We start from the raw sequence: 13,447 nt of genomic DNA, 5'->3' as shown, positions 1-13,447 counted from the left end.
AAAAGCAAGTTTTCAATTTCTCAAATTAATTATTTGTATTTAGTTCGCCAAAATACGAGTTGCAGAAATGTTTAGGTCTTAGGATAACTTGATATAATAATTCATTAAGCATGTGAAATCCGCAGATCATGATTTTTTTTTTTTCTTACTAGCACCAATCTGTAAAACTTCCATTTTACTCTTCTACAAATCATACTAGTAAGGCTAACAGCAAGTAAGCAGATCCAGCAAATCTGAATGTCTCCTAATATCTGAGGAGAATTCAAACTTTCTCTACACAATAACTACCAGAATTTAAGCAAAAAGTTTTTGTCACAGAAAAGCAAAACGTGTGCTGTTGTCCCAACACAACACCATATTCTAAGCGATGTCGTTCGTCTAAATTCATGTTCTAGAACCTGAAGAGTTAACATCACTCACCTCCAGGCCCTGCTGACGCTACTGACTATATACTTGGAGACAACAAGGACGTTTAGCATCACAGAGTGGAAGGCATAAACTGCATGACCGAATCTAGTCTTCTGCTCCCTCAAGAACCACAGCAGAAACTTATTCTGTGGGTCCTTAAGAGGTGTTGGGCTCAGACAGACAGCCTATTTCAGATCTCACCCTGAAAGCCAGAAGTCTTATTCAAGTTCTGAGCCTCTTTTTATTTTGGACCAGTTTCTTTATGTGCCTGCATTATTATTCTTAAGTATCTCATGGTATACCAAATAATAAGCAACCTATGTTTTGTTTTCAATCATTATGCCTACAGATTTTTTGGCAGTCTACTTTATAAATCTGAAAATAAATTAAAATAAATCAAAACTATTAAAAAAAATACACACTTGCCTGTAAGCATTAATGTAATCCTTTCTGTGTTGCAGAAGAAAATCTTTCAGCTTCCCAATATTGGAAATCTAAAAGAAGAGAAAACATATTAAACGCCGAAGTTACATAAATTAATATTTTCTTTTGTTTAAAGTTCAATAATTCCATTCCTCAAACATGAATTAGTAAAATTAATTTTGTAACAATTAATTTTCACGTTTTTCAAGCAATCAGTACATAAAAATCATGGAAAGCTCTGTTGTATGAAGGCAGAACTTATAAAGGAATAGTAAAAATGTATGCCCTGTGTACAAAAAGCATAAACTAAATATTAAATACTAGCAAACAAATATTAAGCATATCACTAAGCATTACTAAACTTTTCAAAGTGATATGAACCAGAACCAAGAAGCCAAAATATATCTCAGAAAATAAATTCATTTCAGATTATACAAGAAAATTTTTAACATTTTGCTGATGAAGAGCGATGCAAATACTCAAGTTCAGTTATGAGAACTTGTAGAGCAATGTGCTGCCCCCTCCTTCCTATTTGTGCAGCAATACAGTGAGTGACCAGTTTGTGCCTGAACCCAGGCATCATCTCAATCATCTGGCATGTTTTGCCAGGGAATATATCCATTCCCCGCAACCCCCCTTCCCCCCCCACTTTTTCTGGATTTCTATTTCTGGATTTCCACTTGACCATTTCCACCATTTTTGGTGTAAATTCATTTGATTATCAAAGTCTTTACAGAGATCTTTTGAAAAGATAAAAAAAAAAAAACTCCTAAAATAAGAAAGAACTTTGGAAAACTTCAGTTGAATTTAAAAGATTTGGTGTAGCATCAGATGCTACTTATCTTAGAGAATGGAAGAAGTACAGAAATCCAGTTTTAAATCAGACATGGAAACAAGATGAGTACCAATATGACTTTCTTAACAGGTCATGAAGTAGACATGATGGGGCCAAGGGCAGGGAAGAAATTATATACATTACCAGTAGATATTTTCAAGGTGGGAAGTGCACAGGGAACCCTTCTAAAGCATATTCTCAAATATTCATTAATAATTCAGCTTTAAAAAGCATGCAAGGAATTTTACAGAGCAATAGTTGTTTTAGTTTACAAATAAAATAAATGTGGTTTACTCCATGTATCTGGGAAAAGGCATCAGAAGCCGTTCAAGTCTTAAAATCCTATTTTCATGCAAATGGTCCTAGTAATTAAACAAACAAAAAACCACAGAGAAAGAACACAGAGTAGTTTGCATAAACAGAAGATTAATTCCCCCAATTATTTTTCACAAGATCTGAAAAAAAAGAAGAAAAAATATACTTAGACAGACTGCTGTGATTTGCAGTCTAAATGTCTAAAATGCATTTTCCTGCACAAATAGATGTGTATACTTTTCCCTGTTATCACTTGCTGTTTCCTTTTTACTATAACTCATGGTATCAGATAAGAATTTTCCCAATTTCCACGTTTTAAGTTTTCCATATGATTAACAACACAAAGAATTTTATCCCAGTTACAGCAAACGGAGTTTGGTCATTATCTCCAGTAGATCCAAACTTTCCTAAAGTGTGTTAGCATGGTCATAATCAACAAGAAGAGAAATACTGAAATCACTCCTCAAGATCAACAAGGCACAAAAATTAAGTCAAACCATTCTATAGCTGTTCCTCCCCATCACCACCAGAACATAATTTTTGTATTCTGATCTCTTTCTCAGCTCCGACTTTGTACATCATGAACTTTGCTTAATAGGTAAATTGAGCTTGACCATAAAAGCAGAACATTTTAAAAAGTCATACAGTGTTTCAGCAGAACAATAATCCTTAATAGCCAGAAAGAAAGTGCTATGGAGGACAAAGAGTGGAAACGTGAATTCAGAGACAAACTCCAGAACATTTACATTAATACGTGAACAAACACTAGACTAGAAAAGAGATTAGCAAAATTTTATAAGTAATAAATCTTAATATTATTGCAATAGCCACAATTTAGGGGTGATTAACAAGCAGAAAGAATCAGAATGACAAGCAAGAACACTGTCTTACAGTAATTAATTCATCTAGTCACAAAGAGCATTCTATTTAGGCTAAAATTGTCATCGTGTGTTTGAATTGCACTGACCCCACTTTGCCTCTCCTTCATTTGTAAGGCTATTTTCATGAATTTAGAATGACACCATTATGCCCATACTTGCATCGAGCTCTTAGTTCCCAAGATTTGCATCAGAAGTGAGACTTCTTGTTCTGCTTTCCCTCAAATCCTAACAGCATCCTCTGGGATCTTGCACGGAGGCTATTTCTCTTTTGCCTTATCTTATTGTGGACTACTGGCATAGTTGTGAATTCAATTTGTCTTTACAGCATCAACAAAATAAAGTGATTTTTATGAAAAAGGTCTCACTAGCATTAAATAAAGGGACTGTGAATTTTATCTCACACACACACACCTTTTTTCTTTTTCCTTTTTTCTTTTTCTTTTCAAAGGTACAATGCTTATCTTCTACAGACACAAAATATCCATGATTATACAAATATAAATCTTGAAGATATCTCCAGGGTCATCAACTGGCATTTATTCTGGGGTTATCAGAGGCACACCATACACTCTTTACAGACTTATCAAGCTCCATCCTAAGGGCAATAAAGCCTCTTCCTCTTCCAACCGACGGCCTTTATGAGAATCTTACTGCTCTTACTATGAATTAGAACTGCCAAAATTTCAGGTTTCCTAATGACCAACTTCCACCCATCTGTTCTTGTTTCAAAACAGTCCTTTCTTTAAGAGATCTTCTTCCCTTATGAGTTTACTCTAAATTATCTTCCCAACACCTTCAACCCAGACAGAAGACCCCGAGCTTTTAGTTTCTTCACACAGGGTAGTTCTGAAGTTGCTTAATTCGTAAGTTTTCTTTGCATGTGGTCCAGTTTGTATCAATCCTCTTCCAAAGCAAATGTCCAGAAGGACACACGCTGGTGTTCATACTTTGTTACTCACCTGGAAATGTTTTTTGCATTTTTTTTTTTCATTTTGCATAACCAATTTGCATTGGTTAGCTCAGAGCTTACTCCTTGTTTTGGTCAGCATTTGGTCAGCATTTCCTCATCACTGCATTTTACCAAAATCTTACTTTTTTTTTTTATTACCCCAAATGAGCACAGTGTTAAATATGATTACTTTTAAAACTCAATCCCAGAGTAATTCAACCATTAACCTTCAGTACAGCACTTCTTTCAATGCAGAACTACTGCTTCTGCTACAGCCACATCATATTCAGGTAGTATTTTCTCTGCTAATCTCCTCTAGACTTATTAGCACTTTATCAGCCCCTTTACCATCAGACACCAGATCTTCTTAATAAAGGAAATACGATTTTCTTAAAGCATCAAGTTGGTTGGGCATATACTATTTTTAGTACGGCATGAAAGCATACTCCATTGTATCTTACTTTCTATTTATCTTTTTCCACTTAAAGTCTTTCCTGAAGCCTGGAACACCTCTGCATCAGACTAAAAGCCCTGCTGATGCCATAATCATTTTTTCTCTGAGGACTTAATTATAGGCATTAAATTTTGCCCTCTGATCAAACGGTACCATCACCAACTCGACGTGTTTTCACCAAAAATAGCTGCCATCGGACTTGTGTCTGAACTCAGCCCAGGGATTATCTGATAACTGTGACTTGACTTCATTAACACAGAGATTTGCTACAAGTTTCCAGCCTCATGCCCTGGTTCCCAGTACCTACCTTGCTTTTACCCTGCTGGACCATGGCTCTCTCCATATTAATTCAGTCTGGAAACCACAACTGAGCTTTTCATAATATATACTCCAGCTGCATGACAAATCCACTTTTTTTCTCTCATTCTCTTTTTATTTACATACTTAGAGTATTTTAACTTGCAGGCGTTTTCATACCATTAGTTAAGTCACCGTGAACTTTCCAAGCCTGAACTTTATCCTTACAAAGTCTTCCCTTCTGCAACAATTTTCTTGGTCAACAAGTCTCTCCTTCTGCCATGTCCCCTGCTCTTTATTGCTTCTGGGCTAGTTTTTCATATATATCTATATTTTTTTTGTTATCTTCTCTAATTAATCTTTCAAGCAGACATGGAACAATTTTAAATCCCACTTGTATTTTAGTGTATCCATTTTTCCCCATTCCGTTTTCCCATCCATTGTAATTGCAACTTCCTATCTGCCATACACGCCTGCTTTCAAAACAATCACCCCACCAGTCTACACAGCCTTCAAAAGGATAGATGAAAGCAATTTGGAGATGAAGCACAAACACATCTCAGTACTGGCCTCCCGTCATAGTTCTTGGAAATTAACTGTCTTCCTCTCTGAAAGTCTGCAGCAGAGAAATAAACCTCTCCTTCAGCCTTGAAACAAAGAAATGGTTTCCTTCTTTCCCCGGAGGGATAGGAGGGCTTAGAGAAATGCTCTTCACAATTGCAGTACTCTTGCTCTATGTTAAGAGCAAAGTTATCTTATAGAGAAGAACGCCACCGAATTTCTGGATAACTGACACTTTTATGAGAATCTGGGGAAAAAATACATTTCCTCCCAATATTGCCAACATCAGTTATAGCGTTACATTAACAGCATGTTCTCAAACTGCTGTTCACTGCCAGAATACCAAAGATTACTTTCTTTTTGACAAAAACATACAGTCCCAGACTTTCCCTCATCCATCCACGTTCCCACCTGCACTCCGCACTCTGGCTGTCCCGTGAGGGTCAGTACCACACAGTGACACACTGGAATGATTTTTCTTAAAATTATTCTTCTGGAAATTGGGCTAATAACGTTTAAGAGTAAATGCAAACAATCTCTTGCATTTGTTTTGACACCCAAATATTTTTATCACCGCAAGGCAGAAGAGAAGCTAGACAGCACCAGTAGGAACTTCCTAAAAGATGCATCTGCCATGAAACATGGAGCACATAATTACAACTTAAGAAACTTAAAATGATAACCCACACACTCAGGTACAGAAGTCAGAGACTCCAGGTGTTACTTAACCCCCCAAGCAGGGTTCTGGCAATGGAAACCTGTGTTTCTCTGCAGTGAACCAGCAATCATTATCCACTGGGTGGCAACACCAGGGTAAGCACTGTGCATCGTGTCAGTAAAAAGCTCTCTATAAATTCACATTAAAGCCTATAATGTAACTTTTTAAAGTCACTTTAGGTTCCAGTTTATACTTTACCTTCATTTCAAAGATCATCTTCATTGTACGCTACCTCTTTAACACATGTATCTGTGTTCTGTTGCCCCTGTAGATTTTCAAATGACTTTTATTAAACCATAAAAGCAACTATTGCATATAATGCAGGTCCAGCACAAAAAGAAGCTGTGAATGGCTGCCATCTGCTACCACAGGTGGCATGCACAGCTCTATTTATACTTGGGGCCTGCACTAGGAAATGGTAGATGTTGTTCTGTTTAGAGATTTTTCTTATTATTTTAGAGGAGCTTATATTTTTAAATAAGAAGATAAACAGGAAAGCACTCCCAGCTAAGAAGCATCTTCAAAAGATGTGTATGCTTTGAACAAAGACGCTGATTATGTTTCTTGCAGTATCTTAGCAATACATACAACATTTCTTTCCACTCGCCACAAAGAATTGATCGCTCACGAAACAGTAGGTTCCAATTTGCATACGCTTAACCCACTGCAAGAAGCAGCAGCATTGTTTACGATTAAAATGATTGGGGTAGGTTCCCGTGACATATTGTAGGGAGAAGTTGACTGTGCTGAATAGTCATTTTCACTGAACAAACATAGCTTTTTATCAAGTTTACTTTGCTACCGGAACAATGCGCAACTATTTGCTACCATATAAAACCGACTGTTGCACTCCGTACTATGCTTCCACTCTGAATTTTGAAAAGATGTTAAAGAAAACTTTAAAAATATTTAAAAAGAAAATATAATGGAAAAACTGCAACAGTTGTAAGAGACACTGCATTTACTGTTGATTGATTCAGCAGCACACTGATAAGCACAACAGATGAAACTTCCTTGTTAATTGTAAAAAAAAAAAAAAAAAAAAAGTTACCAACAGGAGTTTTACATTGAACTTTTCAGTATGTCCAAAAAGACTGATCTTCAAATATTTATCTAAATAGATTTCATTTATAGATCCATGAAAATGTAGCTACATTTTACAATCCCCTCCGCAAAATGGAAAAAAAAAAATAATAATAACATCATCTAGCTACCTATCATGTTTCCATTTCAAAAACTACAGTCAACCTGATTATTTCAGAAGAAATTCAGAATTTCAGTGAAATATTAGGTGATGTTCAGGGGCTGCATGTTTCAGGCCAAAAAAGTACAACCTTAGTTCTAGTAGGAGGTATAGCAATCAGCAAAGAAATATAAACTTTTTCTTTGTTTAATCACACATGAAAACCTAATTGTTTCAAAAAATAGAGGAAATTTTCCATGCTTAGTGCAAATGTTTTCTGAAATTGGCAATGAAACCTAATCAACATTATAGATACCATAAACAGAAAACCAATTTTTATTAAACAAAGTGTAGAATTAAGAGCTCGGGCTCTTAACTAAACTATTGGAGTTGGGAAAGGCTGGTTAGGAAGGCTTTGATACAGAAATGTCTCCTATGGAGGCTTTTTCCACTGCAGAATACTTTTGATGAGATAGACGTATGAAGTTTTAAAAAGAATTGTACACGAAAGACCAGATTCCACTGTTTCCTTACATGTTATATTTTAAGCACTGTAAACCCACTGAATTCACCACAGTTTCTGCAGCATTGTTGCCCAGAAACATATAGCTTTTTTTTTTTTTTTTTTTTTTAAGAAAAAAAAGAGTTCTGCACTTCAGAAAGTTGAATCTTCAGAACACGAAGTGATGCAATTCCCTGCTATGATGACACACACCAAAGATGACACCAAGATACTGAGCTTCAGCTCTGAATCTCCTTGGCAGTGTGGAAAACCGTTGGTTAAAAAGATATTGATGTTAAATTATTTCTAGCCCATTAGGTGGTGCTGTCCTACCGGAATGCACAGCCGAGGAGCACTGCACCGCCTCAAAATGCCAATTGGCCAGTTTTCAGATGATTTGTCTCTTGAGGGTATACATTTGGTTTAGGTTTCCACAGCAAACGGTAAAGTTTCTAAAATAGGTCACGCGGATCAATTGCTCTTGTAATCTGAAACCCAAAAGAGCAAATAATATCTAAACAATGGCATGGGGGTGGCCCTACACTCAAATGGGGTAGGAGAAAGCGAGGAGACAGTCAGCCTGGCTACCTCTAATCTCATGAAATTGGGACTTGGTTCAGTTTCTGCTTTCCATCAGCATATATGTTACAGCAGCAGCAACGGGCAGGGAAAAATTTTAATTGCGTTTTATTAGTAGTCTTTCATTCATAGCGAAGTAATGAACAGAACCAAGAATGGGTATGTGCTGTATTTAAAAAAAAAAAAAAAATAGTATGGTATGTGGGGTAAAAACATTCAAAATTAAAATAATTCGATTACAACCATGAAAATGAAGTGTTTACCTTTGAAGAGTGAAAAGATGGCATAAAAAAAAATAAGATCATATATGTAATATTACCAGTATTTCTATAATTTAAAATAAAATTGGTGGTGGTGGAGATGATAGAGTTATAAGGATTATTACAAAAGTTTACATTAGCCACCAGTTCACATTTTGAATACTCAGCCTCTAATTACACTTTGGATGTGCATTTAATCATTTTGATATATTTTTTTTTATTCACTGTTGATTTTACAACCTGGAAAATTTGGTAATAAATAACTCAATATCAGCCTAAAAGCTTCAAATCTCACCTTACTGTGCTTTCTTTAAAAGATAATCTATTTGTATGGGATATACGATTTGATGAAGTAAATGATGGAGAGACTGTTTTTGTGATTTTCTGGCACAATTACAAACTATTTTTCTTAAAGATTTTTCTAGTAGAAGCAAAGTACAATTAAGACCTAAAAGCATGAAAGCTCCAGTTCCCCACTGACCATAATAAAGACCAAAAACACCCAGTATTATCACTGGAATTAGGTTTTATTGGGGTATTATTTGGGGTGGTATTTTTTTTTTTTTTTTTAGTGTGTATAGTGCCAAGAGCAAACTCCGACTGTGTAGAAAAACTATTTTACAGGTATTGATTAAAAAATCAAACACTGAAATTATCATAATGCATACTGTGTGGTGTAACAAAGCATTTAAATGGTTTTATTCCAGGGATTTATAAACACAGGAAAAGTCTGTTTTATAGATAATTACATAGAAACTGATTTTTAATTCTAAATCAAAAAACTGCAACACATGTAGAATTTCAATAAAGACATCTGTGTTAGTTTTGTCACTGTTTTCTTACATCTTGTGGGAATAAACTTGTTTGATACCCACATGTACAGAAGTGCATCTAAATATTCTGAAAACTGCAGAGGGTCAACAGGAACATGAAGTGACCTTGAGAAAAAAAATAACAGCCTTTCTAAAATGTAAAGTCAGGCTAAATGTTTTTATTTAACCAGTCTTCATCTACTCTCTCTGTGGCAACACATACTTTCAATAAAAAAGCAACATCTGACTTTAATAAAACTTACTATTTCCCTTTTTCTTGTTTATTGTCCAAGTCTAATCATAACTTTCTTTAGCATTTATATTTTTACACAATCATCCAAAACCTCATTGACTAAAATATAAACTCCACAACAATTGTGGGGAATGTTTTGGTTGAGAGATAAAAGTAAATTGGCCAAAAATACATATTTGCAATAATTGGCCTTTACCATTGCTGTTCAAAACACCCCACTCACAGCGCTGCAGTGACTGCGTTCAACTTTGCTTGTGTCTGCGAGAGAAATTTTTCTCATCCCTTGTTCTCACAGGCTAAACTCATTTAGTGTTACGTATTCCTGACTCAAATATGTTTTACGATATAAAAAGATTTCCAGTCCCATTTAATGCATAGCCAGTAATGAAAGGTTACTCTATCTCAGCATCATTATGAAATTCAGGATCCACATTTTTACAGTGCAATTCACAGAAAATTCATGTGTTTAACTTTGGGACTAAACTCAATCAACGTCAGTGGAAGTCACCATGGGGCGCAGAGGCGGTGTGCATGTGGCATCAGCTGGGCAGGCTCCTCTCCGCTGCAGCTCCCTGCTCTTCTTGCAGGCCGACCCTGCTTCCACTTCTGCATATTTTCTGCAGACACCAGAACACCCATACCCTGATGCAGCACCATACAAGGAACTTACTGCATCTCAAACCCCTACCACCCTGTCCAACACAATGTAGGGGAACCAGCTCCATTTTGTTTCAGTGTTCAAGTCTTTCTTTATGGATTTTTGTAACTGGCACAATACTGTTCTTAGTACAGAAATCTTTTCATTACATTTCAACACCTTTATTTTTATTATGCTGGTGTAAGATCACTTCAGTGGTTGCTTTAGCACTTGCATCAAATTGTGAGGTTCTTCCCCATTAAAACACAAAGAGGACGGGACCAAGAAAGTGTCTAGTCTGCAAAGAGAAAGTCATTGCTCCTCACCTAAAGGACATGTAGATCAAGCGCAACAGCAAATAAATAGAAGTCTGGGAAGATGCTCATTATGAACACATTAAGATTTCAGTTCAAGTGCTTTATGGTATTGGCAGAAAAATTAAGACAAAGTATTTACTTTTTTTTTCCTCCTGTTCATGTAACAGAAAACCCCAAGACCTGGATCATCTACCGTAAGTTTTAGGAGCTCACTGGGCTACCTGGTCACTGTAGGTCTGTACATAGTTGATGAGGAAAGGCACTCCAACAGTGGCTATTCACATCAGAGGTAAATCTATACAAAAAGTCTCCCAATTTAGGCAATCAGACTTCTTCCATGCCGCCCCATTTGAGATAGGCTGCTTCGTTGTATTTTCTGACCGGGACAAACCAACCAAAAAAAATAAAAAAATAAAAGCCCACCTTCATCCCAGGGAAAAATAACTCATCTCCACTCATCCCAATAAAAACAAAAACAATTAGCAAAATAAAGGGGGGAGGGGGAGAGAGAGAGGGAATAGCAATTATGGTTTTAATAACTTTTACGAGACATGGATAAGAAGAGAGTAAGCCTGAAGAAAAGTATCAAGTCTGCTAATACTACTGTTCTCTCCATCTACCCTCTTTATAGTAGTGTCTTATAAAATGATAACTAAGGCAAACTACAACAGGTTCTCAACTCCACAGCAGTGGCCAGAGGTTTAATCAAAGCTCAAACTGGCTTGAAACCACCACCAAGGGCTGGGGTGCCTTCCTTTATCCCCAGTAAAGAATCTTCTACCCGAGTTAGTGAAGGTCCAGCTGTAATGCTGGACAAAAGTCCCCTCCTTTAGACAACATCACTTTGCCATATTTCTGTTCAGTTAGCTACCAAATAAGCTTCAGCCCCCCAGGTGTACCAAAGTGGTACAAAAAAACATCTTTGGACCCCTTAACTACAAAATGCTCTTCATATTGGTTTTGATCTGTCTAGTAAGTGCCAATTGTTTTGGCACCTGAAGAAACAGGGATAGGAGGCATGGGGAGAATAATTTCTGCTTGAAAAAAAAAAAAATACAGTAGGTAGTCACACAGAAATTTCTCCCTAGAAAGTGCTTTCAAAATTCAGGATTGGAAAGCTTTAGCTGTAGTTAAAGGAAAATCAGTGCTATTTCATGTGTGAGTAACACCAACAGTTCAAAAGTATATTTTTTAAATCACTGAAAAGCAGAAACTCCTGACAAAAATTCAAAGTTGTAAAGCAAGACACCTTTTCTCTCCCCTCTCAGCCATGAATCTTGGTAAGATTTTTTTAAATGTCCATTTCCTGTAATTTTTGTAATTTTAGAGTGTAATTATTTATGCATGTTTATGATGCCTTTGAGGTATCATTATAAATATTTTTTAAGCATTTAAACTTAGGAAAATTAAATTATAGCTTCTCTTAAGGAGAGGCTGTCAGCCCCATTCTGAATAAACATTCACTTTTAAAAGCAATCTAGAGATTTAGGTCCCCTGAAACCAGAGAAATTAGTCTCAAGCTCATAGAAAATAGAGTAAAACAAAATCAAAACAGTACTGTTGCAAATGAAAGTTAGTTTTCTGTTTGTTTTTTTGTTTGTTTGTTTTTGTTTTTAATTCAACAGACACCTTTGTATGCAGTCATAAGATTTTAGTTGATGGGCTACTTACAACTTAATCGTATTTAATTATTTTACTTACATACTTAATCAGCAATTTGAACAAAGAATCATTAAGGTTAGAAAAGACCTTCAAGATCATCTCTATGTATTTTAATTTTACTCAAGATGCATGTAAATCAGAAAGATAAAAAGTTACAGACTTGTAGATTTATATAGCTGAAGTTATATGTAAGAAACATTTTTAAAGATAAAAGCAATCATGAGAAGCTTCTATGACACTGTGAGACCAATGAGAAGACAGCACATTTTCTTTTTGTGATTTTTTCATATAACTTTGGGAACAGCAGAGAAGAAAGAAAAAAAAAGAAAACAAACAAACTGAGAAGCATTTTTAGATGTCAGCATTGCTGAAAAATGACATTATGTTCAGGAAAAAAAATAAAAAAAAGAAGTGTTTACTATAGGGTAAGACTACTTACGAGGTTGAAAGAAACATTACAGCATGCCCACCCTGAAAAATAATAAGTAAAGAACCTCAAGGTTAAAATAATTAAGTATTGATAGCTCAATTAAGTAACTAAAAGAAATGGCCAGATTCACAGGTATGTTCCACAATATAACATCATGACAAGAAACCACAGTCCAAAACCTAGAAAATTTTTCACAGTGCAACAGATTGAAATAGTTTCCTGCAGGAACACCCAGAACAGACACATAAATCTAACAGAAGTTGTGAAAACTATACAGTAGAAGGAATCTTCTTCAAAAGAAATATAACTGAACGGAGCAATTCTCTTATACCTATACATATCACGAAAAATTATGGGGCATTTCGAGCTGTTATATTTTCTCCATATACCAGCTGCTTATGAACCTACCTCAATCATATCAACAGAAATTATCAGACCATATCAGAAAAAAATAAATAATTGCAGTCTTATTTACAACTAGAAATCTGAACTCTATAATCAAAACTTCTAATCTGGTTCTTTTCTTATCTATTATACAACGAACAGATATATAACTGAAGAAAAGGAAGAAAGAAAATTAAGCTGCCTAAAAGCCAGAAGTTTCTAAACATAAGCACGGGAACAATTCTGAAGTCATTAAGACCCCTTTATCTACATGGTGTGACTCACTGCCTAGCTTGGCTATTTGAAAACCAGAAAGCCACTATGATACTTGCTGCTTGAAACTATAGTTTCCCATAATTTAAATCTTTATGTTGACTTTTAGAATTTTTCTCGCTGTCTGTGAGAAAGAAATGCGTCTCCAGAATGGCATTGCTCCTTGCCTGAGGGTCCTCTAAAGGATGAAGTGAACAACGGAACATGAAAGAGCAACAGTTACAGTAGTGTTCATTTTATAGAGTATTTTTTGTTACCAATATGTAAAATTATGCCATTCTTTGCCCAAATGACTGGGTCTTAAATATGCCTAT

General features: G+C 35.7%; 1 protein-coding gene across 1 annotated transcript in view; it reads right to left on the bottom strand.

Annotated features, from left to right (window-relative positions):
- STX18 (syntaxin 18) overlaps positions 1 to 13,447 on the bottom strand; it is a 64,873-nt gene that overhangs the window by 31,048 nt on the left and 20,378 nt on the right. Inside the window, exon 2 of the mRNA XM_068679903.1 lies at positions 835 to 902. Coding sequence (XP_068536004.1) covers positions 835 to 902 — 68 coding nt within the window. The remainder of the gene's footprint in view (positions 1 to 834; positions 903 to 13,447) is intronic.

Source organism: Anas acuta, chromosome 4 (assembly GCF_963932015.1).
Source record: "Anas acuta chromosome 4, bAnaAcu1.1, whole genome shotgun sequence".
Classification (NCBI taxonomy): Eukaryota; Metazoa; Chordata; class Aves; order Anseriformes; family Anatidae; genus Anas; species Anas acuta.
Note: the sequence above shows the minus strand (reverse complement) of the source record. Positions and strands in the feature narration are given on the sequence as shown.